This window comes from Coregonus clupeaformis, unplaced genomic scaffold (genome assembly GCF_020615455.1).
Source record: "Coregonus clupeaformis isolate EN_2021a unplaced genomic scaffold, ASM2061545v1 scaf2505, whole genome shotgun sequence".
Taxonomy (NCBI): domain Eukaryota; kingdom Metazoa; phylum Chordata; class Actinopteri; order Salmoniformes; family Salmonidae; genus Coregonus; species Coregonus clupeaformis.
Window position 1 is genome coordinate 43,886 of NW_025535959.1, and position 26,115 is coordinate 70,000.

Here is a 26,115-nt window from a genome sequence, read left to right on the forward strand (position 1 = left end):
GCCTGGGCATGCTCCTGATGAGGTGGCGGGTGGTCTCCTGAGGGATCTCCTCCCAGACCTGGACTAAAGCATCCGCCAACTCCTGGACAGTCTGTGGTGCAACGTGGCGTTGGTGGATGGAGCGAGACATGATGTCCCAGATGTGCTCAATTGGATTCAGGTCTGGGGAACGGGCGGGCCAGTCCATAGCATCAATGCCTTCCTCTTGCAGGAACTGCTGACACACTCCAGCCACATGAGGTCTAGCATTGTCTTGCATTAGGAGGAACCCAGGGCCAACCGCACCAGCATATGGTCTCACAAGGGGTCTGAGGATCTCATCTCGGTACCTAATGGCAGTCATGCTACCTCTGGTGAGCCCATGGAGGGCTGTGCGGCCCCCCAAAGAAATGCCACCCCACACCATGACTGACCCACCGCCAAACCGGTCATGCTGGAGGATGTTGCAGGCAGCAGAACGTTCTCCACGGCGTCTCCAGACTCTGTCACATGTGCTCAGTGTGAACCTGCTTTCATCTGTGAAGGGCACAGGGCGCCAGTGGCGAATTTGCCAATCTTGGTGTTCTCTGGCAAATGCCAAACGTCCTGCACGGTGTTGGGCTGTAAGCACAACCCCCACCTGTGGACGTCGGGCCCTCATACCACCCTCATGGAGTCTGTTTCTGACCGTTTGAGCAGACACATGCACATTTGTGGCCTGCTGGAGGTCATTTTGCAGGGCTCTGGCAGTGCTCCTCCTGCTCCTCCTTGCACAAAGGCGGAGGTAGCAGTCCTGCTGCTGGGTTGTTGCCCTCCTACGGCCTCCTCCACGTCTCCTGATGTACTGGCCTGTCTCCTGGTAGCGCCTCCATGCTCTGGACACTACGCTGACAGACACAGCAAACCTTCTTGCCACAGCTCGCAATAATGTGCCATCCTGGATGAGCTGCACTACCTGAGCCACTTGTGTGGGTTGTAGACTCCGTCTCATGCTACCACTAGAGTGAAAGCACCGCCAGCATTCAAAAGTGACCAAAACATCAGCCAGGAAGCATAGGAACTGAGAAGTGGTCTGTGGTCACCAACTGCAAAACCAGTCCTTTATTGGGGGGTGTCTTGCTAATTGCCTATAATTTCCACCTGTTGTCTATTCCATTTGCACAACAGCATGTGAAATGTATTGTCAATCAGTGTTGCTTCCTAAGTGGACAGTTTGATTTCACAGAAGTGTGATTGACTTGGAGTTACATTGTGTTATTTAAGTGTTCCCTTTATTTTTTTGAGCAGTGTATATACCAGGAGCATGTCATCCACTGTAAGTCACTTCAAAAAAAAAAAAAAGACATCCTTCCACAACATAAAAATCTAGAAAAATATCAAGCCGGCCCTTTTTTTATTTGTTCCATCAATTCATTCACAGGGCAAAGAGAAACAGACCTCCACGTCCAACACAACCACTCAAATGAAAAACATCTTGGAGACCTAAAAAAAAAAAACTCGTTCTTTTTAAACTAATAAATAAATCCTAATCATTAGATTCTTAAGTTCGGGTCATTGTTAGCTCATTACCAAAACATTTTTTTAAAAGTAGGCAAAAGGAAAGATGAGGCTTCAGACTTGCTCATGGATACTAATACGGAAGTCCCGTTCCATAACCCCTCCCTCTATACTCTAGTTTACTTCCTGTATTGCAGAGAATCCAAGCGATCACATCGTCACCTGACCAGGGTGCCACCCCAGACGGAGAGCACGTCCCTGATTGGGCCTGGATCAGCGGAGGGGGTGTGGTCACCCCGGTGAAAGCCTCCTTGACCACTGGTGTTCTTGGCTCCGTTCCCTCCCACGTGGACAGGATGGGCGGGGTTATGCAGTCACCTTCAGAAGTGCTAAGGCCGCTCCTATGCTAAGCTCTCCGTCTTTAAGCTCTCTCTGTCCGTCTGTCCGTAGTGAGTGGTCCTATCTCACTACCAGTCTTCTCTTAGTTTCCAGTGTCCTCTCTCAATCCTTCCAATTGGGTTCTTATTTACAGTTTGGCTCGCTGAAAGAAAGCCTGTGGAGAGAGAGAGAGACACAGAGACAGGGAGACAGAGAGAGAGACAGAGCGAGAGAGAGACACAGACAGAGACGGAGACAGAGAGAGAGACACAGAGAGAGAGACAGAGAGAATCTTGTCAGATGTTCTGTTATTGCTAGTATCTAGACGTGGCCTACTGAGTGTAGGAAACAGTTTTAGGTTGCTAGTACCAAGACGTGGCCTGCTGAGTGGAGGAAACAGTTTTAGGTTGCTAGTACCAAGACGTGGCCTGCTGAGTGGAGGAAACAGTTTTAGGTTGCTAGTACCAAGACGTGGCCTGCTGAGTGGAGGAAACAGTTTTAGGTTGCTAGTACCAAGACGTGGCCTGCTGAGTGGAGGAAACAGTTTTAGGTTGCTAGTACCAAGACGTGGCCTGCTGAGTGGAGGAAACAGTTTTAGGTTGCTAGTACCAAGACGTGGCCTGCTGAGTGGAGGAAACAGTTTTAGGTTGCTAGTACCAAGACGTGGCCTGCTGAGTGGAGGAAACAGTTTTAGGTTGCTAGTACCAAGACGTGGCCTGCTGAGTGGAGGAAACAGTTTTAGGTTGCTAGTACCAAGACGTGGCCTGCTGAGTGGAGGAAACAGTTTTAGGTTGCTAGTACCAAGACGTGGCCTGCTGAGTGGAGGAAACAGTTTTAGGTTGCTAGTACCAAGACGTGGCCTGCTGAGTGGAGGAAACAGTTTTAGGTTGCTAGTACCAAGACGTGGCCTGCTGAGTGGAGGAAACAGTTTTAGGTTGCTAGTACCAAGACGTGGCCTGCTGAGTGGAGGAAACAGTTTTAGGTTGCTAGTACCAAGACGTGGCCTGCTGAGTGGAGGAAACAGTTTTAGGTTGCTAGTACCAAGACGTGGCCTGCTGAGTGGAGAAACAGTTTTAGGTTGCTAGTACCAAGACGTGGCCTGCTGAGTGGAGGAAACAGTTTTAGGTTGCTAGTACCAAGACGTGGCCTGCTGAGTGGAGGAAACAGTTTTAGGTTGCTAGTACCAAGACGTGGCCTGCTGAGTGGAGGAAACAGTTTTGGTTGCTAGACGTGGCCTGCCTGAGTGGAGGAAACAGTTTTAGGTTGCTAGTACCAAGACGTGGCCTGCTGAGTGGAGGAAACAGTTTTAGGTTGCTAGTACCAAGACGTGGCCTACTGAGTGGAGGAAACAGTTTTAGGTTGCTAGTACCAAGACGTGGCCTACTGAGTGGAGGAAACAGTTTTAGGTTGCTAGTACCAAGACGTGGCCTACTGAGTGGAACTGTTTCTAAAGGTGTTAAGGCAACAACCAGCTGACAACGTACCTTAATGTAGTTTTTGAGGACTTTGACGTCTGGCTGCTGAAGCACTTGGCACAGTTCCTGTGAGAGGAGGAAGTGAGTTACAGAACTAGAAGAGGTACATTTCCTGAACAACGTGCGTGTGTGCGTGTGCTCGATTCAGCTGTGATTTGATTGGCTTATGCGACAGTGGTACCTGTGTGATTTCCGGTGACACCTGTAGAGAAGGCAGGTACTGCTGTTGGAGGTACTGGATAAACTCTGGACCCTGCAGACCAGGAAGTACAAAACATGACATGACAAACACCATGATGTCATCCATATAAGGTCCAAGGTTTAAGTTAAATCAAGTTCTCAACAAGTCGAGCATTGTGAAGACTAAGAAACCAAAAGTGAAGCTTTACCCTTTTGAGATGAATCATTTTCAACGTGAGCGCACACTCTGACAACGTCTGAAATACAGAAAAAGTTTTGAGTTTTGTTTTGTCAAATGAGTCAAACTTCCGTTTATAGATGTAGAGGGATATTGTGTCTCTGATAAAAATCTGGTTCCAGGTACTCACCAGGACGGTCTGAGCGTCTGTGAGATCAAAGGATGGTTTGAGGGGAGCCAGGAAGCATGCTGGGACTATGTGTTTATAGATGAAGTCTGGAAACCCAACCATACCGTCTTTACCTCCTGAAGGACAAACAGGCAAACAACAATCATCAGTCCAAGATCAAAACCTATAACCTCTACGGGATCTGTGTCCCGTATACGGGACGGTTGAGCTAACGTGCGCTAATGTGATTAGCATGACTGTTGTAAGTAACAGCAAACTTTCCAGGACATAGACATGTCTTATATGGGCAGAAAGCTTAAATTCTTGTTAATCTAACTGCACTGTCCAATTTACAGTAGCTTTTACAGTGAAAAACTTATCACGGCAACTGGTTTGATACATTCACCTCTGAAGGTAAATAATGTACTTGCATTCAGTAGTCTTGCTCTGATTTGTCATCCTAAGGGTCCCAGAGATAAAATGTAGCATAGTTTTGTTTGATAAAATCCATTTTTATATTCAAATGTAGGAACTGGGTTCTACAGTTTGAACCCCTGCTGTCTCTGGCTCCACACCCACCCCGCCCGGCCATCTAGATGTGTGAAAGTTACACAATGCTGCCATCTAGTGGCCAGAATCTAAATTGCGCCTAAAATGCAATATTATATTGTGGCCTTTCTCTTGCATTTCAAAGACGATGGAACACTTAATTTTATTTATTCATAGAAAACACGTTTTTGTTTGTATTGTCTTTTACCAGATCTAATGTGTTATATTCTCCTACATTAATTTCACATTTCCACCAACTTCAAAGTGTTTCCTTTGAAATGGTATCTAGAATATGCATATCCTTGCTTCAGGTCCTGAGCTACAGGCAGTTAGATTTGGGTATGTCATTTTAGGCAAAAATTGAAAAAAAGGGTTTGTTCCTTAAGAGTTTAACTAACACCATGGGTGTATTCATTAAACAACAATCATCAGTCCAAGATCAAAACATTTAACTAACACCATGGGTGTATTCATTAGTGCACACTGTAGCAAACCATAGCAAAAATGTTTTGCAACGAAAACAATAGTTTTTCTATTTGGACAAATTCAGCAATGGTCCCAGCCCGTTTGGTTTCTAGTGAATACACCCCAGTCCAAGGCAGAAACATTGAACTAATATCTGCCGGTCATGTTTCCAGAGCAATTCCTCCTATCTGGCTCAAAGGACCCTTTCTGTCTTGGGACCAACAACAGACAGGGGGATGTATACGGCTGTCTTGGGACCAACAGCAGACAGGGGGATGTATACGGCTGTCTTGGGACCAACAGCAGACAGGGGGATGTATACGGCTGTCTTGGGACCAACAGCAGACAGGTGGATGTATACGGCTGTCTTGGGACCAACAGCAGACAGGGGGATGTATACGGCTGTCTTGGGACCAACAGCAGCAGACAGGGGGATGTATACGGCTGTCTTGGGACCAACAACAGCAGACAGGGGATGTATACGGCTGTCTTGGGACCAACAGCAGCAGACAGGTGGGATGTATACGGCTGTCTTGGGACAACAACAGCAGACAGGGGGATGTATACGGCTGTCTTGGGACCAACAGCAGACAGGTGGATGTATACGGCTGTCTTGGGACCAACAGCAGACAGGGGGATGTATACGGCTGTCTTGGGACACAACAGCAGACAGGGGGATGTATACGGCTGTCTTGGGACCAACAACAGCAGACAGGGGGATGTATACGGCTGTCTTGGGACCAACAGCAGACAGGTGGATGTATACGGCTGTCTTGGGACCAACAGCAGACAGGGGGATGTATACGGCTGTCTTGGGACCAACAACAGCAGACAGGTGGATGTATACGGCTGTCTTGGGACCAACAACAGCAGACAGGGGGATGTATACGGCTGTCTTGGGACCAACAGCAGACAGGGGGATGTATACGGCTGTCTTGGGACCAACAGCAGACAGGGGGATGTATACGGCTGTCTTGGGACCAACAGCAGCAGACAGGGGGATGTATACGGCTGTCTTGGGACCAACAGCAGCAGACAGGGGGATGTATACGGCTGTCTTGGGACCAACAGCAGCAGACAGGGGGATGTATACGGCTGTCTTGGGACCAACAGCAGACAGGGGGATGTATACGGCTGTCTTGGGACCAACAGCAGCAGACAGGGGGATGTATACGGCTGTCTTGGGACCAACAGCAGACAGGGGGATGTATACGGCTGTCTTGGGACCAACAGCAGACAGGGGGATGTATACGGCTGTCTTGGGACCAACAGCAGACAGGGGGATGTATACGGCTGTCTTGGGACCAACAGCAGACAGGGGGATGTATACGGCTGTCTTGGGACCAACAGCAGCAGACAGGGGGATGTATACGGCTGTCTTGGGACCAACAGCAGACAGGGGGATGTATACGGCTGTCTTGGGACCAACAACAGCAGACAGGGGGATGTATACGGCTGTCTTGGGACCAACAACAGCAGACAGGGGGATGTATACGGCTGTCTTGGGACCAACAGCAGACAGGGGGATGTATACGGCTGTCTTGGGACCAACAACAGCAGACAGGGGGATGTATACGGCTGTCTTGGGACCAACAGCAGCAGACAGGGGATGTATACGGCTGTCTTGGGACCAACAGCAGCAGACAGGGGGATGTATACGGCTGTCTTGGGACCAACAGCAGACAGGGGGATGTATACGGCTGTCTTGGGACCAACAGCAGACAGGGGGATGTATACGGCTGTCTTGGGACCAACAGCAGACAGGGATGTATACGGCTGTCTTGGGACCAACAACAGCAGACAGGTGGATGTATACGGCTGTCTTGGGACCAACAGCAGCAGACAGGGGGATGTATACGGCTGTCTTGGGACCAACAGCAGCAGACAGGGGGATGTATACGGCTGTCTTGGGACCAACAGCAGACAGGGGGGATGTATACGGCTGTCTTGGGACCAACAGCAGACAGGGGGATGTATACGGCTGTCTTGGGACCAACAGCAGACAGGGGGATGTATACGGCTGTCTTGGGACCAACAGCAGCAGACAGGGGGATGTATACGGCTGTCTTGGGACCAACAGCAGCAGACAGGGGGATGTATACGGCTGTCTTGGGACCAACAGCAGACAGGGGGATGTATACGGCTGTCTTGGGACCAACAGCAGCAGAGAGGTGGATGTATACGGCTGTCTTGGGACCAACAGCAGACAGGGGGATGTATACGTCTGTCTACGGAGGAAAAAAGGAGTCACGTTTTCATGTTTTTCTTACCCCAGAGTTCCACCAGCTTGGAAAGGATGATGAAGCATGTCTTCTGGGCGATCGGGTCGGGGAAGTCTACTGCTCCCTGGATGATGGTGAACAGAACCCGCTCGATGTTCTCAACACCTGGGGAGGAACCACACAGTGAGAACCCTGGAGAACCACACAACAGAAACATTTATAGCGGAGGAATCACACCACACACACTTAATGTTATCAACACCTGGGTACATAACACACACACACACACACTTAGAACCCGGAGGAACCACACAATACACACTTAGAACCCGGAGGAACCACACAATACACACACTTAGAACCCGGAGGAACCACACAATACACACACTTAGAACCCTGAGGAACCACACACACTTAGAACCCGGAGGAACCACACACACTTAGAACCCGGAGGAACTCCCCCCTCCCCCCACTACTCACCCTGGTTGGCCATGACTTCGTTCATCCCACTGGAGGCTATAGTCTGTATGAAGGTAAAGTAGCTCCTCCGTAACATCTGTTTCTCCAGGGCTGCTGCCTGGTCGTTGTCCTCAGCAGGCCGACACAACACCTCAAAGATGGCCAGGACCAGAGGCATGAACACCTGCTGAAGGAACGGGGAGACCTGGTCCTGGGGAGGAGAGAGAGACATGACCAGAGGCATGAACACCTGGTCCTGGGGAGGAGAGAGAGACATGACCAGAGGCATCAACACCTGGTCCTGGGGAGGAGAGAGAGACATGACCAGAGGCATGAACACCTGGTCCTGGGAAGGAGAGAGAGACATGACCAGAGGCATGAACACCTGGTCCTGGGGAGGAGAGAGAGACATGACCAGAGGCATGAACACCTGGTCCTGGGGAGGAGAGAGAGACATGACCAGAGGCATCAACACCTGGTCCTGGGGAGGAGAGAGAGACATGACCAGAGGCATGAGACACCTGGTCCTGGGGGGAGACACCTGGTCCTGGGGAGGAGAGAGAGACATGACCAGAGGCATGAACACCTGGTCCTGGGGAGGGAGAGAGAGACATGACCAGAGGCATCAACACCTGGTCCTGGGGAGGAGAGAGAGAGACATGACCAGAGGCATGAACACCTGGTCCTGGGGAGGAGAGAGAGACATGACCAGAGGCATCAACACCTGGTCCTGGGGAGGAGAGAGAGACATGACCAGAGGCATGAACACCTGGTCCTGGGGAGGAGACACCTGGTCCTGGGGAGGAGAGAGAGACATGACCAGAGGCATCAACACCTGGTCCTGGGGAGGAGACACCTGGTCCTGGGGAGAAGAGAGAGACATGACCAGAGGCATCAACACCTGGTCTTGGGGAGGAGACACCTGGTTCTGGGAAGGAGAGAGAGACATGACCAGAGGCATCAACACCTGGTCCTGGGGAGGAGAGAGAGACATGACCAGAGGCATGAACACCTGGTCCTGGGGAGGAGAGAGAGACATGACCACAGGCATCAACACCTGGTCCTGGGGAGGAGACACCTGGTCCTGGGGAGGAGAGAGAGACATGACCAGAGGCATCAACACCTGGTCCTGGGGAGGAGAGAGAGACATGACCAGAGGCATGAACACCTGGTCCTGGGGAGGAGAGAGAGACATGACCAGAGGCATCAACACCTGGTCCTGGGGAGGAGAGAGAGACATGACCAGAGGCATCAACACCTGGTCCTGGGGAGGAGACACCTGGTCCTGGGGAGGAGAGAGACATGACCAGAGGCATCAACACCTGGTCCTGGGGAGGAGACACCTGGTCCTGGGGAGGAGAGAGAGACATGACCAGAGGCATCAACACCTGGTCCTGGGGAGGAGACACCTGGTCCTGGGGAGGCGAGAGAGACATGACCAGAGGCATGAACACCTGGTCCTGGGGAGGAGAGCGAGACATGACCAGAGGCATCAACACCTGGTCCTGGGGAGGAGACACCTGGTCCTGGGGAGGAGAGAGAGACATGACCAGAGGCATGAACACCTGGTCCTGGGGAGGAGAGAGAGACATGACCAGAGGCATCAACACCTGGTCCTGGGGAGGAGAGAGAGACATGACCAGAGGCATCAACACCTGGTCCTGGGGAGGAGAGAGAGACATGACCAGAGGCATCAACACCTGGTCCTGGGGAGGAGACACCTGGTCCTGGGAAGGAGACACCTGGTCCTGGGGAGGAGAGAGAGACATGACCAGAGGCATCAACACCTGGTCCTGGGGAGGAGAGAGAGACATGACCAGAGGCATCAACACCTGGTCCTGGGGAGGAGAGAGAGACATGACCAGAGGCATCAACACCTGGTCCTGGGGAGGAGAGAGAGACATGACCAGAGGCATCAACACCTGGTCCTGGGGAGGAGAGAGAGACATGACCAGAGGCATCAACACCTGGTCCTGGGGAGGAGAGAGAGACATGACCAGAGGCATCAACACCTGGTCCTGGGGAGGAGAGAGAGACATGACCAGAGGCATCAACACCTGGTCCTGGGGAGGAGAGAGAGACATGACCAGAGGCATCAACACCTGGTCCTGGGGAGGAGACACCTGGTCCTGGGGAGGAGAGAGAGACATGACCAGAGGCATCAACACCTGGTCCTGGAGAGGAGAGAGAGACATGACCAGAGGCATCAACACCTGGTCCTGGGGAGGAGACACCTGGTCCTGGGGAGGAGAGAGAGACATGACCAGAGGCATCAACACCTGGTCCTGGGGAGGAGAGAGAGACATGACCAGAGGCATCAACACCTGGTCCTGGGGAGGAGAGAGAGACATGACCAGAGGCATGAACACCTGGTCCTGGGGAGGAGACACCTGGTCCTGGGGAGGAGAGAGAGACATGACCAGAGGCATGAACACCTGGTCCTGGGGAGGAGAGAGAGACATGACCAGAGGCATCAACACCTGGTCCTGGGGAGGAGAGAGAGACATGACCAGAGGCATCAACACCTGGTCCTGGGGAGGAGAGAGAGACATGACCAGAGGCATCAACACCTGGTCCTGGGGAGGAGAGAGAGACATGACCAGAGGCATGAACACCTGGTCCTGGGGAGGAGACACCTGGTCCTGGGGAGGAGAGAGAGACATGACCAGAGGCATCAACACCTGGTCCTGGGGAGGAGAGAGAGACATGACCAGAGGCATCAACACCTGGTCCTGGGGAGGAGACACCTGGTCCTGGGGAGGAGAGAGAGACATGACCAGAGGCATGAACACCTGGTCCTGGGGAGGAGAGAGAGAGACATGACCAGAGGCATGAACACCTGGTCCTGGGGAGGAGAGAGAGACATGACCAGAGGCATCAACACCTGGTCCTGGGGAGGAGACACCTGGTCCTGGGGAGGAGAGAGAGACATGACCAGAGGCATGAACACCTGGTCCTGGGGAGGAGACACCTGGTCCTGGGGAGGAGAGAGAGACATGACCAGAGGCATGAACACCTGGTCCTGGGAAGGAGAGAGAGACATGACCAGAGGCATGAACACCTGGTCCTGGGGAGGAGAGAGAGACATGACCAGAGGCATGAACACCTGGTCCTGGGGAGGAGAGAGAGACATGACCAGAGGCATCAACACCTGGTCCTGGGGAGGAGACACCTGGTCCTGGGGAGGAGAGAGAGACATGACCAGAGGCATCAACACCTGGTCCTGGGGAGGAGAGAGAGACATGACCAGAGGCATCAACACCTGGTCCTGGGGAGGAGAGAGAGACATGACCAGAGGCATCAACACCTGGTCCTGGGGAGGAGACACCTGGTCCTGGGGAGGAGAGAGAGACATGACCAGAGGCATGAACACCTGGTCCTGGGGAGGAGAGAGAGACATGACCAGAGGCATCAACACCTGGTCCTGGGGAGGAGACACCTGGTCCTGGGGAGGAGAGAGAGACATGACCAGAGGCATCAACACCTGGTCCTGGGGAGGAGAGAGAGACATGACCAGAGGCATCAACACCTGGTCCTGGGGAGGAGACACCTGGTCCTGGGGAGGAGAGAGAGACATGACCAGAGGCATCAACACCTGGTCCTGGGGAGGAGAGAGAGACATGACCAGAGGCATCAACACCTGGTCCTGGGGAGGAGACACCTGGTCCTGGGAAGTGGGGGCTCTTCATAGACTGTCCCTACTTTTAGCTTGGCTTTTTTAGCTGGCATGTTTGCAGTCCCTACCATAGATATATTCTAAGGGCCGGTTTCTTGGACTAAAACATTATTTCTATGGAGCTCCTCCTTGGTCCAGGAATAGACCATCTGTCCAGAAAACCGGTCCCTGGTTACCTTGAACTTGGCAGTGATCTGGCTGATGAGTGGTATAAACTCCTGCAGGTCCTTGGCCTCGCAGTCCTTCAGCATGTGTTCTGATGCAGCCGGGACGAAGGGGAGGACCTCTTCTTCTAGACAGATGATCATGCGGTGGAGGAAGGAGCGCACAGCGCTACGCAGCGACCCCCTCTGGACAGGACAGCTCAGTGCAGGCAGGAAGGTCTGCAGGCAGTCTCTGTAGACCTCAGAACATCCACACTGCTTCACTGTCTGCTTGTTGCTGAAAGCCTTACTGGTACGACTAGAGAGAGGAGAGGGGGGGGTGGAGAAAGAGAGAGAGGGGGGGCGGGAGAGAGAGGGGGGGCGGGAGAGAGAGGGGGGGCGGGAGACAGAGCGCGGGGGTGGAGAAAGAGAGAGAGGGGGCGGGGAGAGAGAGAGGGCGGGGGGTGAGAGAGAGAGAGGGGCGGGGGGTGGAGAGAGAGAGAGGGGGCGGGGGGTGGAGAGAGAGAGAGGGGCGGGGGAGGGAGAGAGGGGCGGGGAGGGAGAGAGGGGGCGGGGAGGGAGAGAGGGGGTGGGGAGGGAGAGAGGGGGGCGGGGGGTGGGGGAGGGAGAGGGGGCGGGGTGGGGAGGGAGAGGGAGGGGGGGTGGGGAGAGAGAGAGGGGCGGGGAGAGAGAGGGGGCGGGGAGAGAGAGGGGGCGGGAGAGAGAGGGGGCGGGGAGAGAGAGAGGGCGGGGAGAGAGAGAGGGCGGGGAGGGAGAGAGAGGCGGGGGGTAGAGAGAGGGCGGGGGGTAGAGAGAGGGCGGGGGGTAGAGAGAGGGCGGGGGGTAGAGAGAGGCGGGGGTAGAGAGAGGGCGGGGGGGTAGAGAGAGAGAGAGAGGGCGGGGGGTGGAGAAAGAGAGACGGCGGGGGCGGGTGGGGGGAGAGATGTAGTGTTTGAATACAGTGTTGACATGACAACGAATGAAAACGCCAGGGAGGAGTTATAGTGACAGGGTAGGAACCAGAGTGTTGGTAAGTGTTTCCTAGGGGACCCAATAAACTTTGGCTACACTGAACGTTCTCTCTTAGATACTTCATGTTGGTAACATATTCATGCTTTGCGTATTCCTCTTTGATTTAGAAGATACTGTTGCACAAACATCATGCTGATTTAGGTCAACACCATCACTGGTACCAGGCTTTATAGCTAGCTACGTTTGGTCTGACTCAGTACATTTATTAGCTAGCTACGTTTGGTCTGACTCAGTACATTTATTAGCTAGCTACGTTTGGTCTGACTCAGTACATTTATTAGCTAGCTACGTTTGGTCTGACTCAGTACATTTATTAGCTAGGTACGTTTGGTCTGACTCAGTACATTTATTAGCTAGCTACGTTTGGTCTGACTCAGCACATTTATTAGCTAGCTACGTTTGGTCTGACTCAGTACATTTATTAGCTAGCTACGTTTGGTCTGACTCAGTACATTTATTAGCTAGCTACGTTTGGTCTGACTCAGCACATTTATTAGCTAGCTAGCCAACTAGCGATTAGCATTTAGAGACTAACACGATTTAGCCATAACTAGCTGTTTCCAGACAGAAACACAAACTAATATTGTAATTATAGAACGCTTGTGGATTTCTATTAAAGATTTCTGCGTTGACCATGTAGGGGTCTGGGGGGTTGAGCAACAACAACAGAAAGGTGGGGCTGGGTCTGAGTGGAAAGCAGCACGGAGACTGAAGACTCAAGTAGCGGAGCAAACTAGAAAAAAATGGACGTTACACATGGCGGAGTAACGGATCACATTTAACAAACCAAAACACTGAAATACCGTTACAGCAGGGCAAGTAAAAACTAAAAACCGGTCCGTGCATCAATAACGGTATATCGTGAAAAAGGTATTCCAGTGCGGCCTGCCTCTCCTCCTGGGTTAGTGTATTTACCTAGCGAAGCCGACAGCGTGACTGAGACAGTCTGCCAGGGCACCCTGCCTCTCCTCCTGGGTTAGTGTATTTACCTAGCGAAGCCGACAGCGTGACTGAGACAGTCTGCCAGGGCACCCTGCCTCTCCTCCTGGGTTAGTGTATTTACCTAGCGAAGCCGACAGCGTGACTGAGACAGTCTGCCAGGGCACCCTGCCTCTCCTCCTGGGTTAGTGTATTTACCTAGCGAAGCCGACAGCGTGACTGAGACAGTCTGCCAGGGCACCCTGCCTCTCCTCCTGGGTTAGTGTATTTACCTAGCGAAGCCGACAGCGTGACTGAGACAGTCTGCCAGGGCACCCTGCCTCTCCTCCTGGGTTAGTGTATTTACCTAGCGAAGCCGACAGCGTGACTGAGACAGTCTGCCAGGGCACCCTGCCTCTCCTCCTGGGTTAGTGTATTTACCTAGCGAAGCCGACAGCGTGACTGAGACAGTCTGCCAGGGCACCCTGCCTCTCCTCCTGGGTTAGTGTATTTACCTAGCGAAGCCGACAGCGTGACTGAGACAGTCTGCCAGGGCACCCTGCCTCTCCTCCTGGGTTAGTGTATTTACCTAGCGAAGCCGACAGGCGTGACTGAGACAGTCTGCCAGGGCACCCTGCCTCTCCTCCTGGGTTAGTGTATTTACCTAGCGAAGCCGACAGCGTGACTGAGACAGTCTGCCAGGGCACCCTGCCTCTCCTCCTGGGTTAGTGTATTTACCTAGCGAAGCCAACAGCGTGACAGACAGTCTGCCAGGGCACCCTGCCTCTCCTCCTGGGTTAGTGTATTTACCTAGCGAAGCCGACAGCGTGACTGAGACAGTCTGCCAGGGCACCCTGCCTCTCCTCCTGGGTTAGTGTATTTACCTAGCGAAGCCGACAGCGTGACTGAGACAGTCTGCCAGTGCGGCCTGCCTCTCCTCCTCTCCCTCGGAGGCCAGTTTGGCTAGTAGCAGACGGAAGGCGTCGGTCAGCGGGGTCAGCAGTGATCTCATCAGAGCCTGCTTCCTCTCGGCAGGACTCTCTCCGTGGACAATCAACACCCCCGCCGTCTCAAACATAAACAGCTGGTCATCGCTGGTCAGCAGCGCCGGGAAACCGTTATCCTGGGGTACACATGGGGAGGGGAAGGTAGGTCAGTGAAGAGAGAGAGCTGTAGAGGGTAATGTACAGAGGGTAAGGTAGGTCAGTGAAGAGAGAGAGCTGTAGAGGGTAATGTACAGAGGGTAAGGTAGGTCAGTGAAGAGAGAGAGCTGTAGAGGGTAATGTACAGAGGGTACGGTAGGTCAGTGAAGAGAGAGAGAGCTGTAGAGGGTAATGTACAGAGGGTAAGGTAGGTCAGTGAAGAGAGAGAGAGAGCTGTAGAGGGTAATGTACAGAGGGTAAGGTAGGTCAGTGAAGAGAGAGAGAGAGCTGTAGAGGGTAATGTACAGAGGGTAAGGTAGGTCAGTGAAGAGAGAGAGAGCTGTAGAGGGTAATGTACAGAGGGTAAGGTAGGTCAGTGAAGAGAGAGAGAGCTGTAGAGGGTAATGTACAGAGGGTAAGGTAGGTCAGTGAAGAGAGAGAGAGCTGTAGAGGGTAATGTACAGAGGGTAAGGTAGGTCAGTGAAGAGAGAGAGCTGTAGAGGGTCATGTACAGAGGGTAAGGTAGGTCAGTGAAGAGAGAGAGAGCTGTAGAGGGTAATGTACAGAGGGTAAGGTAGGTCAGTGAAGAGAGAGAGAGCTGTAGAGGGTAATGTACAGAGGGTAAGGTCAGTGAAGAGAGAGAGAGCTGTAGAGGGTAAGGTAGGTCAGTGAAGAGAGAGAGAGCTGTAGAGGGTAATGTACAGAGGGTAAGGTAGGTCAGTGAAGAGAGAGAGCTGTAGAGGGTAATGTACAGAGGGTAAGGTAGGTCAGTGAAGAGAGAGAGCTGTAGAGGGTAATGTACAGAGGGTAAGGTAGGTCAGTGAAGAGAGAGAGAGCTGTAGAGGGTAATGTACAGAGGGTAAGGTAGGTCAGTGAAGAGAGAGAGCTGTAGAGGGTAATGTACAGAGGGTAAGGTAGGTCAGTGAAGAGAGAGAGAGCTGTAGAGGGTAATGTAGGTCAGTGAAGAGAGAGAGAGCTGTAGAGGGTAAGGTAGGTCAGTGAAGAGAGAGAGAGCTGTAGAGGGTAATGTAGGTCAGTGAAGAGAGAGAGAGAGAGAGCTGTAGCGGGTAATGTACAGAGGGTAAGGTAGGTCAGTGAAGAGAGAGAGCTGTAGAGGGTAATGTAGGTCAGTGAAGAGCGAGAGAGAGAGAGAGCTGTAGAGGGTAATGTACAGAGGGTAAGGTAGGTCAGTGAAGAGAGAGAGCTGTAGAGGGTAATGTACAGAGGGTAAGGTAGGTCAGTGAAGAGAGAGAGAGCTGTAGAGGGTAATGTACAGAGGGTAAGGTAGGTCAGTGAAGAGAGAGTGCTGTAGAGGGTAATGTACAGAGGGTAAGGTAGGTCAGTGAAGAGAGAGAGCTGTAGAGGGTAATGGTATGAAACCGTTCTCTTGGGGGAACATGTTAAATGTTATACTGTGGTCATGAGAAGTTATTTGGTATGGCAACAGGTGGCGACTTCAATAACTTGAATTAAAAGTGCAGGCCAAGCAGGAGAAGACGTGGGTGGTAAAATGTCTGGTCTGTGGTACATTTGACATTTTAGTCATTTAGCAGACGCTCTTATCCAGAGAGTGAGTGCATACATTTGTTTATTTTTTTTCATACTGGTCCCCCCGTGGGAATCGAACCCACAACCCTGGCGTTGCAAGCGCCATGCTCTACCAACTGAGCTACAGGGGAATACATGGTATTATGGGATGGTGATGTGATGAAGCTAAAGTAGAGGTAACTTACAGGGGAATCTAGCTCACGGTTTGTACAGACAGTGGGAAGTCAGATCAACAACTTTCCAGTACTTTTTCAAAACAGTAATATTTATTTTCAAGGACAATCAATTTGTAATAGTTCCTAATATGCAATTGTTTCTAGTCGCCACCAGATGGCAGTATATATCGCCACCAGATGGCAGTATATCGCCACCAGATGGCAGTATATCGCCACCAGATGGCAGTATATCGCCACCAGATGGCAGTATATATCGCCACCAGATGGCAGTATATATCGCCACCAGATGGCAGTATATATCGCCACCAGATGGCAGTATATATCGCCACCAACTCATGAAAAAACCCAAACTAACTTACCATTCATCACTACCTTACAAGTTCTCCTCAATAATACATCTTTCACTACTTATTGACTACATACAGGAGTGGTAAATCAGGATTGATGATGTAATTTGAGTAGTGATGAGCAGAGTTTTGGACACGCCTACTGGCGAACACACATTTCCAATTCACATTACTACACAATTCCAGCTTAAGTGACTTTTTATTGGGCATTTGGGAATCTACTACTTAATGGCTACGAAACAGCGTCTTGCTTCTGACTGGCAGCGTTAGTGTCGCCGGGCGGTGTGGGCTGTGTGAGGAAAACGGGCACGTGAACGGCCACCAGAACGGCAGGAGCACGGCTGCCGCTTGTTAAAGCGGAATATTGCGGGCGCCCCCGAGAATGGAAGGCGATTGGCAAAAAAAAAGCTCTGGAGGTTGTTGCAGAGAAAAAGATGTAGAAGTGGCGCCAGCGCAGTTCGCAGCGTTGTCTTTCCCCGTTCATGTGGCTCTTCAGGGCCGATTCACCCACAATGTCAAAGTCGGACGCATTTTTTGCACCTTACACGGTGTCGGTTAGTTGGGTCCAGTGGTGTAGTGGTAAAAAAAAATGGTGGTTAAACTATACTGAACAACAATATAAAAAACGCAACATGTAAAGTGTTGGTCCCAGGTTTCATGAGCTGAAATAAAAGATCCCAGAAATGTTCCATACGCATAAAAAAGCAGGATGGAATTGACATTTTCCCGGCATATCGACGGGACGCTTGGCGGCGCCTAATCAGACGGTGCTGTACCTGCCTGGCTGAGTGGCATTGTGGGTGGAATGAGCGAGCTCACCTGGCAACCACAGCGTGAAACAAGTTAGGAAATAAAACTCAGTAGCCTGCCTGGAAATGAATGAATGTAACTTACAGGAGGACCTACCTCCAGCAAGTCTGTAGAGGGTCATGTATATGAGAGGAGAGGTAATTTACAGGAGGACCTACCTCCAGCAGGTCTGTACAGGGTCATGTGTAGAGGGTCATGTATATGAGAGGAGAGGTAATTTACAGGAGGACCTACCTCCAGCAGGTCTGTACAGGGTCATGTGTAGAGGGTCATGTATATGAGAGGAGAGTTAACTCACAGGAGGACCTACCTCCAGCAGGTCTGTACAGGGTCATGTGTAGAGGGTCATGTATACGAGAGGAGAGGTAACTCACAGGAGGACCTACCTCCAGCAGGTCTGTACAGGGTCATGTGTAGAAGGTCATGTATACGAGAGGAGAGTTAACTCACAGGAGGCGCTAGCTCCAGCAGGTCCTGTATCCTGGTCAGGATGTCTTCAACGAAGGAGTTCATGTGTTTACTGTCAACAGAGAACAGGGTTGGGGTCAATGATGACCTGGTGTTGACCTCCATGACGTGGTACAACCAGAGTTTGCTGATAATACTGGGTCTGTCCCAACTGGCAGCCTATCCACTACAACAAGGACCCATAGAGCTCTGGTCTAAAGTAGTGCACTATATAGGGAATAGGGTGCCATTCTCTGGTCTAAAGTAGTGCACTATATAGTGAATAGGGTGCCATTCTCTGGTCTAAAGTAGTGCACAATATAGGGAATAGGGTACCATTCTCTGGTCTAAAGTAGTGCACTATATAGGGAATAGGGTGCCATTCTCTAGTCTAAAGTAGTGCACTATATAGGGAATAGGGTGCCATTCTCTGGTCTAAAGTAGTGCACTATATAGGGAATAGGGTGCCATTCTCTGGTCTAAAGTAGTGCACTATATAGGGAATAGGGTGCCATTCTCTGGTCTAAAGTAGTGCACTATATAGGGAATAGGTGCCATTCTCTGGTCTAAAGTAGTGCACTATATAGGGGATAGGGTGCCATTCTCTGGTCTAAAGTAGTGCACTATATAGGGAATAGGGTGCCATTCTCTGGTCTAAAGTAGTGCTCTATATAGGGAATAGGGTGCCATTCTCTGGTCTAAAGTAGTGCACTATATAGGGGAATATGGTGCCATTCTCTGGTCTAAAGTAGTGCACTATATAGGGAATAGGGTGCCATTCTCTGGTCTAAAGTAGTGCACTACATAGGGAATAGGGTGCCATTCTCTGGTCTAAAGTAGGGCACTATATAGGGAATAGGGTGCCATTCTCTGGTCTAAAGTAGTGCACTATATAGGGAATAGGGTGCCATTCTCTGGTCTAAAGTAGTACTACATAGGGAATAGGGTGCCATTCTCTGGTCTAAAGTAGGGCACTATATAGGGAATAGGGTGCCATTCTCTGGTCTAAAGTAGTGCACTATATAGGGAATATGGTGCCATTCTCTGGTCTAAAGTAGTGCACTATATAGGGAATAGGGTGCCATTCTCTGGTCTAAAGTAGTGCACTATATAGGGAATAGGGTGCCATTCTCTGGTCTAAAGTAGTGCACTACATAGGAATAGGGTGCCATTCTCTGGTCTAAAGTAGGGCACTATATAGGGAATAGGGTGCCATTCTCTGGTCTAAAGTAGTGCACTATATAGGGAATATGGTGCCATTCTCTGGTCTAAAGTAGTGCACTATATAGGGAATAGGGTGCCATTCTCTGGTCTAAAGTAGTGCACTATATAGGGAATAGGGTACCATTCTCTGGTCTAAAGTAGTGCACTATATAGGGAATAGGTGCCATTCTCTGGTCTAAAGTAGTGCACTATATAGGGAATAGGGTACCATTCTCTGGTCTAAAGTAGTGCACTATACAGGAATAGGGTACCATTCTCTGGTCTAAAGTAGTGCACTATATAGGAATAGGGGGCCAGTTGGGACTCCATCTAACGTGTGCTTAGTGACTGGTAGAGCTGGACTTACTGCAGTGTCTTGACGAATCGTGAGAAGAGGTAAGCCACTCTGCTGCGGACCTTAGGACTGCTGTGTCTCAGACCTCGATGGTCCAGAAAGGCCATCTACAGAACACAGAAACACTGTGGTGGTACCAAACCTCGTTCCCAAGTATCCAAGGGTACACTCTCTCCCTCTACTCTCCTCAACACTGGGAGGACACTGTGGTGGTACCAAACCCCGTTCCCAAGTATCCAAGGGTACACTCTCTCCCTCTACTCTCCTCAACACTGGGAGGACACTGTGGTGGTACCAAACCCCGTTCCCAAGTATCCAAGGGTACACTCTCTCCCTCTGCTCTCCTCAACACTGGGAGGACACTGTGGTGGTACCAAACCTCGTTCCCAAGTATCCAAGGGTACACTCTCTCCCTCTACTCTCCTCAACACTGGGAGGACACTGTGGTGGTACCAAACCCCGTTCCCAAGTATCCAAGGGTACACTCTCTCCCTCTACTCTCCTCAACACTGGGAGGACACTGTGGTGGTACCAAACCCGCTCCCAAGTATCCAAGGGTACACTCTCTCCCTCTACTCTCCTCAACACTGGGAGGACACTGTGGTGGTACCAAACCCCGTTCCCAAGTATCCAAGGGTACACTCTCTCCCTCTGCTCTCCCTCAACACTGGGGAGGACACTGTGGTGGTACCAAACCCCGTTCCCAAGTATCCAAGGGTACACTCTCTCCCTCTACTCTCCTCAACACTGGGGAGGACACTGTGGTGGTACCAAACCCCGTTCCCAAGTATCCAAGGGTACACTCTCTCCCTCTACTCTCCTCAACACTGGGAGGACACTGTGTTAAGGTCGAAACAGAGAGAGTTCATTGATGATTCGGTGACTGCACTACTCACCAGGACGTTAGGAATGTGCTGCGGTTCCACGAGGAAGAACTTGTCGTAGCGAACGACCGTCTCAAAGAACTCCAGCGCCACAGAGGTGTGTTGGTACCCACTGAGCCCAGAGGAGACCAGCTGAGGGGACAGGAGAACACAGAAACATGGTGTCAGACATAAAAATAAACTTTCCTGTGGGTTAGGGGGTCGTTAGTGGACTGGACCCTGGGTTGTCTTGGCTGGGTGTAACTCACCGTTCTCATCATATCCTGCAGGGCCGAGGTCTTGGCCGTGTCGCCAGAGAAGTGAGCTCCGTGAGACGCAGGCAGAGCCTCTCCCAGCATGTAGAGCAGCCGGACGGCCACCTCCACCTCCATGAAGGGGGCCGTCTGCCACGTCCTGAGAGAGAGAGACGCACGCCATTAGGGTCCAGCCAAGTTTCTTGCCAACATTCTTTCGAGGGTAAAGTTAGTCTTACTGCATGGTGCTGTTGAAAACCCTGCGCACAGCTTCCAGTAGCAGTTCAGGAGAAACCTGAGCCAGACGATCCAACAACATCTTCAACTGTTTCCTGTACTCTACAAACATCGCTTCATCCTCCCCCTGAGAGAGAGAGACAGACAGAGAGAGAGAGAACACAGAAAGGAGAGAAAGGAAGAGGGGGGAGAGAGAAAGAGGGGGGAGAGAGAGATGGATAGAGAGAAAGAGAGAGAAGGGGGGAGAGCGAGATGGATAGAGAGAGAGAGATGGACAGAGAGAGAGATGGACAGAGAGCGAGAGAGAATGATAGAGGGAAAAGAGAGAGAAGGGGGGAGAGCGAGAGATGGATAGAGAGAAAGAGGGGGGAGAGATGAGAGAGAGAAGGGGGAGAAGGGAGAGAGAGATGGACAGACAGCGAGAGAGAGAGAGCGAGAGAAACTGAGAATGAGAATGCTCTTCAACTTCCCCACATTTTAAAAACTCAGACAAAGTTTTACCTCATTCTCAAAGTTGTACTCCTCATCATAAGTCAGTTTCTTCATGACTGCCAACATTATGGCCTGTTGAAACAGAGAGGGCAGTCAACACACTGGATACGTCTAGTAACAAGATGAAAGATGGTGGAACGTTAGAAAAGGGTTTAAAAGCTAGTGGTTGGTTTCCCAGAAGCAGATTCATTCTATTCCTGGAATAAAAAAAAATATGTTCTGTTTTTTAGTTCAGGACAAGGCATAATCTCTGTCTGGGAAACCAGCCCAAAGAGTTTTTGATGAAATCGCACCTCAACGTTAGTTTTCTGTTGGTCTGTCAGCAGAGGGAACTAGAAGGGAGAGAGACAACAGAATGTTCTCATTATGAAACAACCATAATTCCTTCAATTCAAAGCAGTAAGTTGTTCCAGAAAGCAGGATAGGTTGCCAGCTAACTTTGATAAACCGTCACACTCATACTTCAATGTGTTGTTGGTTGTAAAGTCAATTATACCATGCTAATTTCAAGTCTATATTTCTTGAAAATATGAAGTTATTTTACAATATTTAGGACAGTTAGCAGAGCTAATTCATTGATGGTTCTTCCTGGACCCCCCCCAAGCTGTAAACCAATAGTCAGGGGTAATGATAATGATTGGGTCTTGGGTTAGTTAGCGTGGACAGTTCTCTCCACCTTGTCTGATTCCCAGTACTCTTCAACGGCCTCCTGTCCTCCTCTCCCTACCCTGACGATGGTACCCTGCCACTCTGAGCCCTTTAGGAAGATGAAGCAGATGAACACAAAGTTTACGTCATGTTACCCTGCCACGCTGACCCCATTGAGGATTGCTTGTCAACACGACAAGAGGTCAGAGGGGGCGACTCCCAAGTCCACGCCCGTTCTAGAGATTCTATTTCTTAAAAATGGTTTCCATCCTGTCCGGTAAAGACACCTCAACAGTCTAGAGCGGCTCCCTCTCCTTCCACTCTGATGCCGGCAAAAACACTGTGTCCCAAACGACACTATTCCCCTTCATAGTGCACAACTTCTGCCCAGAGCCCTGGATGGTATAAGGTGCCATAGGGATTAGGGTACCATATTTCCATAGGGCTCTAGTCAAAATGTAGTGCACTAGAGAGAGAATAGGGTGCCATTTGGGACTTGCCCAAAGTAAACACTGGAGCTATGGACATGCAAATAGGAGCCGCTCTCACCTGTTTGAGTATGTGCAGGTAGTCGTAGCAGAACCCGACGACGTTAGCCGAGATGTCGTCGTCCCGTGGACCAACAGCTGGAGGAGCAGCGGAACCTTGGCCTCGAGCGCGCGCAGCGCTCTCCGTGGCGTCTTTCACGGCGCCCCCTTGGCCAGTTTGGTCCAGCTCAGCACCAGAGATTGGCCCATCCCATTAACCAGTCTGGAGAACTTAGCCAGGAAGTCCACGTCCTCCTCCTGGTGATGGAGCCAAGACAGGACACAGTGTCACTATATAGGAAACATTGGGGCCCATTTCGGTACCAAAAACAGGAAACAGTTTTCACATCCATTCAGGAAGTGGAGGTCAGGAGGAGGAAGAGGAAATGGCCCTTTGGCCTTTTTGTCGGACTGGAGCAGTGTGTGTGTGTTATGTGGTGCGTCCGTCGTGTGTGTGAGTGTGAGGTGTGTGTGTGTGTGTGTGTGTGTACAGTGCCTTCAGAAAATATTCACACCCCTTGATTTTTTCCACATTTTGTTGTGTTGCAAATTGGGATTAAAATGGATTTAATTGTATTTTCAACAATCTACTCTAATGTCAAAGTGGAAGATTTTATTTTTATTTTTATTAATGAAAAATATAACACTAAAATGTATCTTGACTACTCAACCCCCTGACTCAATACATGATAGAATCACCTTTGGCAGCGATTACAGCTGGGAGTCTTTCTGGGTAAGTCTCTAAGAGCTTTGCACATCTGGATTGTACAATATTTGCATATTTATTTATTTTTTATATTCTTCAAGCTCTGTCAAGTTGGTTGTTGATCATTGCTAGACAACCATTTTCAAGTCTTGCCATAGATTTTCAAGCCGATTTAAGTCAAAACTGTAACTCGGCCACTCAGGAACATTCACTGTCTTCTTGGTGAGCAACTCCAGTGTACATTTGGCCTTGTGTTTTAGGTTATTGTCCTGCTGAAAGGGTGAATTTGTCTCCCAGTGTCTGGTGGAAAGCAGACTGAACCAGGTTTTCCTCTAGGATTTTTCCTGTGCTTAGCTCCATAGTTTTTTTTTTTTTTTTTTATCCTGAAAATCTCCCCAGTCCTTGATGATCACAAGCATACCCATAACATGATGCAGCAACCACCATGCGTGAGAATATGAAGAGTGGTACTCAGTGATGTGTTGGATTTGCCCCAAACATAACACTTTGTATTCAGGACAAAGTTAATTTATTTGTCAAATTTTTTGCAGTTTCACTTTAGTGCCTTGTTGCAAACAGGACGCATGTTTTGGAATATTTGTATTCTGTACAGACGTCCTTCTTTTCACTCTGTCATTTAGGTTAGTATTGTGGAGTAACTACAATGTTGTTGATCCATCCTCAGTTTTCTACTATCACAGCCATTAAACTGTAACTGTTTTAAAGTCACCATTAGCCTCATGGTGAAAATCCCTGAGCGGTTTCCTTACTCTCCGGCAACTGAGTTAGGAAGGACGCCTGTATCTTTGTAGTGACTGGGTGTATTGATACACCATCCAAAGTGTAATTAATAACTTCACCATGCTCAAACGGATATTCAATGTCTGCTTTTTTTACCCATCTACCAGTAGGTGCCCTTCTTTGCGGGGCATTTGAAAACCTCCCTGGTCTTTGTGGTTGAATCTGTGTTTGAAATTCACTGCTCGACTGAGGGACCTTACAGATAATTGTATGTGTGGGGTACAGAGATGAGGTAGTCATTAAACAATCATGTTAAACACTATTATTGCACATAGAGTGAGTCCATGCAACTTATTATGTGACTTGTTAAGCACATTTTTACTCCTGAACTTATTTAGACTTGCCATAACAAAGGGGTTGAATACTTATTGACTCAAGACATTTTCATTTGAATCAATTTGTATAATTTTGTAAAAAAAAAATCATCCAATTTGACATTTTTGGGGTGGATTTTGTGTGTGGATCAGTGGCACAAAATCCAATTTAAAACATTTGAAATTCAAGCTGTAACACAAAAATATGAAAAAAAGGGTGAAGGGGTGTGAATCCTTTCTGAAGGCACTATATAAATGTGTGTCCACCTACCTCCTCCACATTGAAGAAGCCGGCAGACTGCAGGACCTGGCAGAGGGATTCAACCAGCTTGGTCTTGTCTGTGGGGTCCATGCCTTTGTTAACAATCCCTCAAACAGACAGTCACATGCCTCCTCTCTCAGGTCCTGCACAGACATCTGGCTCAGCAGCAGGTTGACGAACCTGGAGGGAGAAGGAACACGCTGGTCACACACACACACACACACACACACACCGGTCCAGGACCAGTCATCTGATCTAGTCTCCGGGTTCATAAACCTGGAGGGAGAAGGAACACGCTGGTCACACACACACACCGGTCCAGGACCAGTCATCTGATCTAGTCTCCGGGTTCATAAACCTGGAGGGAGAAGGAACACGCTGGTCACATACACACACCGGTCCAGGACCAGTCATCTGATCTAGTCTCCGGGTTCATGAACCTGAAACCGTCAAAACAACTACCACTGATCTTCATGGCGCCCGACGAGAGAAGGACGACACCTTAGAGGAGTTTCAACCCAACTTCGCTATTTCGCGACTTTTATCGTGTTTAACTTTCTTTGTACAAAATGTTCATTCTATTCTCATATGACCCTTGGGTGAACTGTTGGAATCATGGAAATGGAATGATTATTCTGACTCTATAATTAGAATATAATAGTGGCCATTTTGAATACAGTGTTGACATGACAACGAATGAAAACGCACAGAGAGGAGTTATAGTGACAGGGTAGGAACCAGAGTGTTGGTAAGTGTTTCCTAGGGGACCCAATAAACTTTGGCTACATTGAACGTTCTCTCTTAGATACTTTATGTTGGTAACATATTCATGCTTTACGTATTCCTCTTTCATTTAGAAGATACTGCTGCACCAACAACATGCTGATTTAGGTCAACACCATCACTGGTGCCAGGCTTTATAGCTAGCTACGTTTGGTCTGACTCAGTACATTTATTAGCTAGCTACGTTTGGTCTGACTCAGTACATTTATTAGCTAATTACGTTTGGTCTGACTCAGTACATTTATTAGCTAGCTACGTTTGGTCTGACTCAGTACATTTATTAGCTAGCTACGTTTGGTCTGACTCATACATTTATTAGCTAGCTACGTTTGGTCTGACTCAGTACATTTATTAGCTAGCTACGTTTGGTCTGACTCAGTACATTTATTAGCTAGCTACGTTTGGTCTGACTCAGTACATTTATTAGCTAATTACGTTTGGTCTGACTCAGTACATTTATAGCTAGCTCGTTTGGTCGACTCAGTACATTTATTAGCTAGCTACGTTTGGTCTGACTCAGTACACTTATTAGACTACGTTTGCTCGGACTCAGAACATTTATTAGCTAGTTAGCTAGCGATTAGCAGCTAACAAGATTTAGGTCCAACTTGCTGAAAAGACAAACTAGGTGTTGCAGCTGTAAGAAACACAGACTAATAGTGTAATTATAGAACGCTCGTGGATTTATATTAAAGAAGCAAAGTGGAAACAGCATCATTGTCATCAACATTGTTGCATGTGCTGCATTGACCATGCAGAGACTGAACGCAAGTGTGTTGTGATCGAGGACAAATGCGCTCCATGAGTGACAGGGGCGGGGCTATGTCTGTGTAGGAAGCGGCATGGAGAAATAGAGAGATGACTCTAGTAGTAGTAGTAG

The 26,115-nt window shown here is 49.8% G+C and overlaps 1 protein-coding gene across 1 annotated transcript; it reads right to left on the minus strand.

The window, feature by feature from the left end:
* Nucleotides 1–1,355: 1,355 nt before the first annotated feature.
* Nucleotides 1,356–24,558, minus strand: xpot (exportin, tRNA (nuclear export receptor for tRNAs); the record flags this gene model as incomplete). Its single annotated transcript, XM_045219584.1, is given in 19 exon segments — nt 1,356–2,029; nt 3,339–3,395; nt 3,511–3,582; nt 3,719–3,766; nt 3,878–3,993; nt 7,141–7,257; nt 7,573–7,762; nt 11,404–11,689; nt 14,205–14,443; nt 17,794–17,863; nt 19,361–19,455; nt 20,245–20,364; nt 20,481–20,625; nt 20,705–20,829; nt 21,204–21,266; nt 21,488–21,526; nt 22,392–22,456; nt 22,459–22,627; nt 24,462–24,558. Coding segments are annotated over 19 exon segments (2,140 nt in total), but the record flags the coding sequence as incomplete, so codon positions are not given.
* Between the last annotated feature and the right edge of the window lie 1,557 nt (nt 24,559–26,115).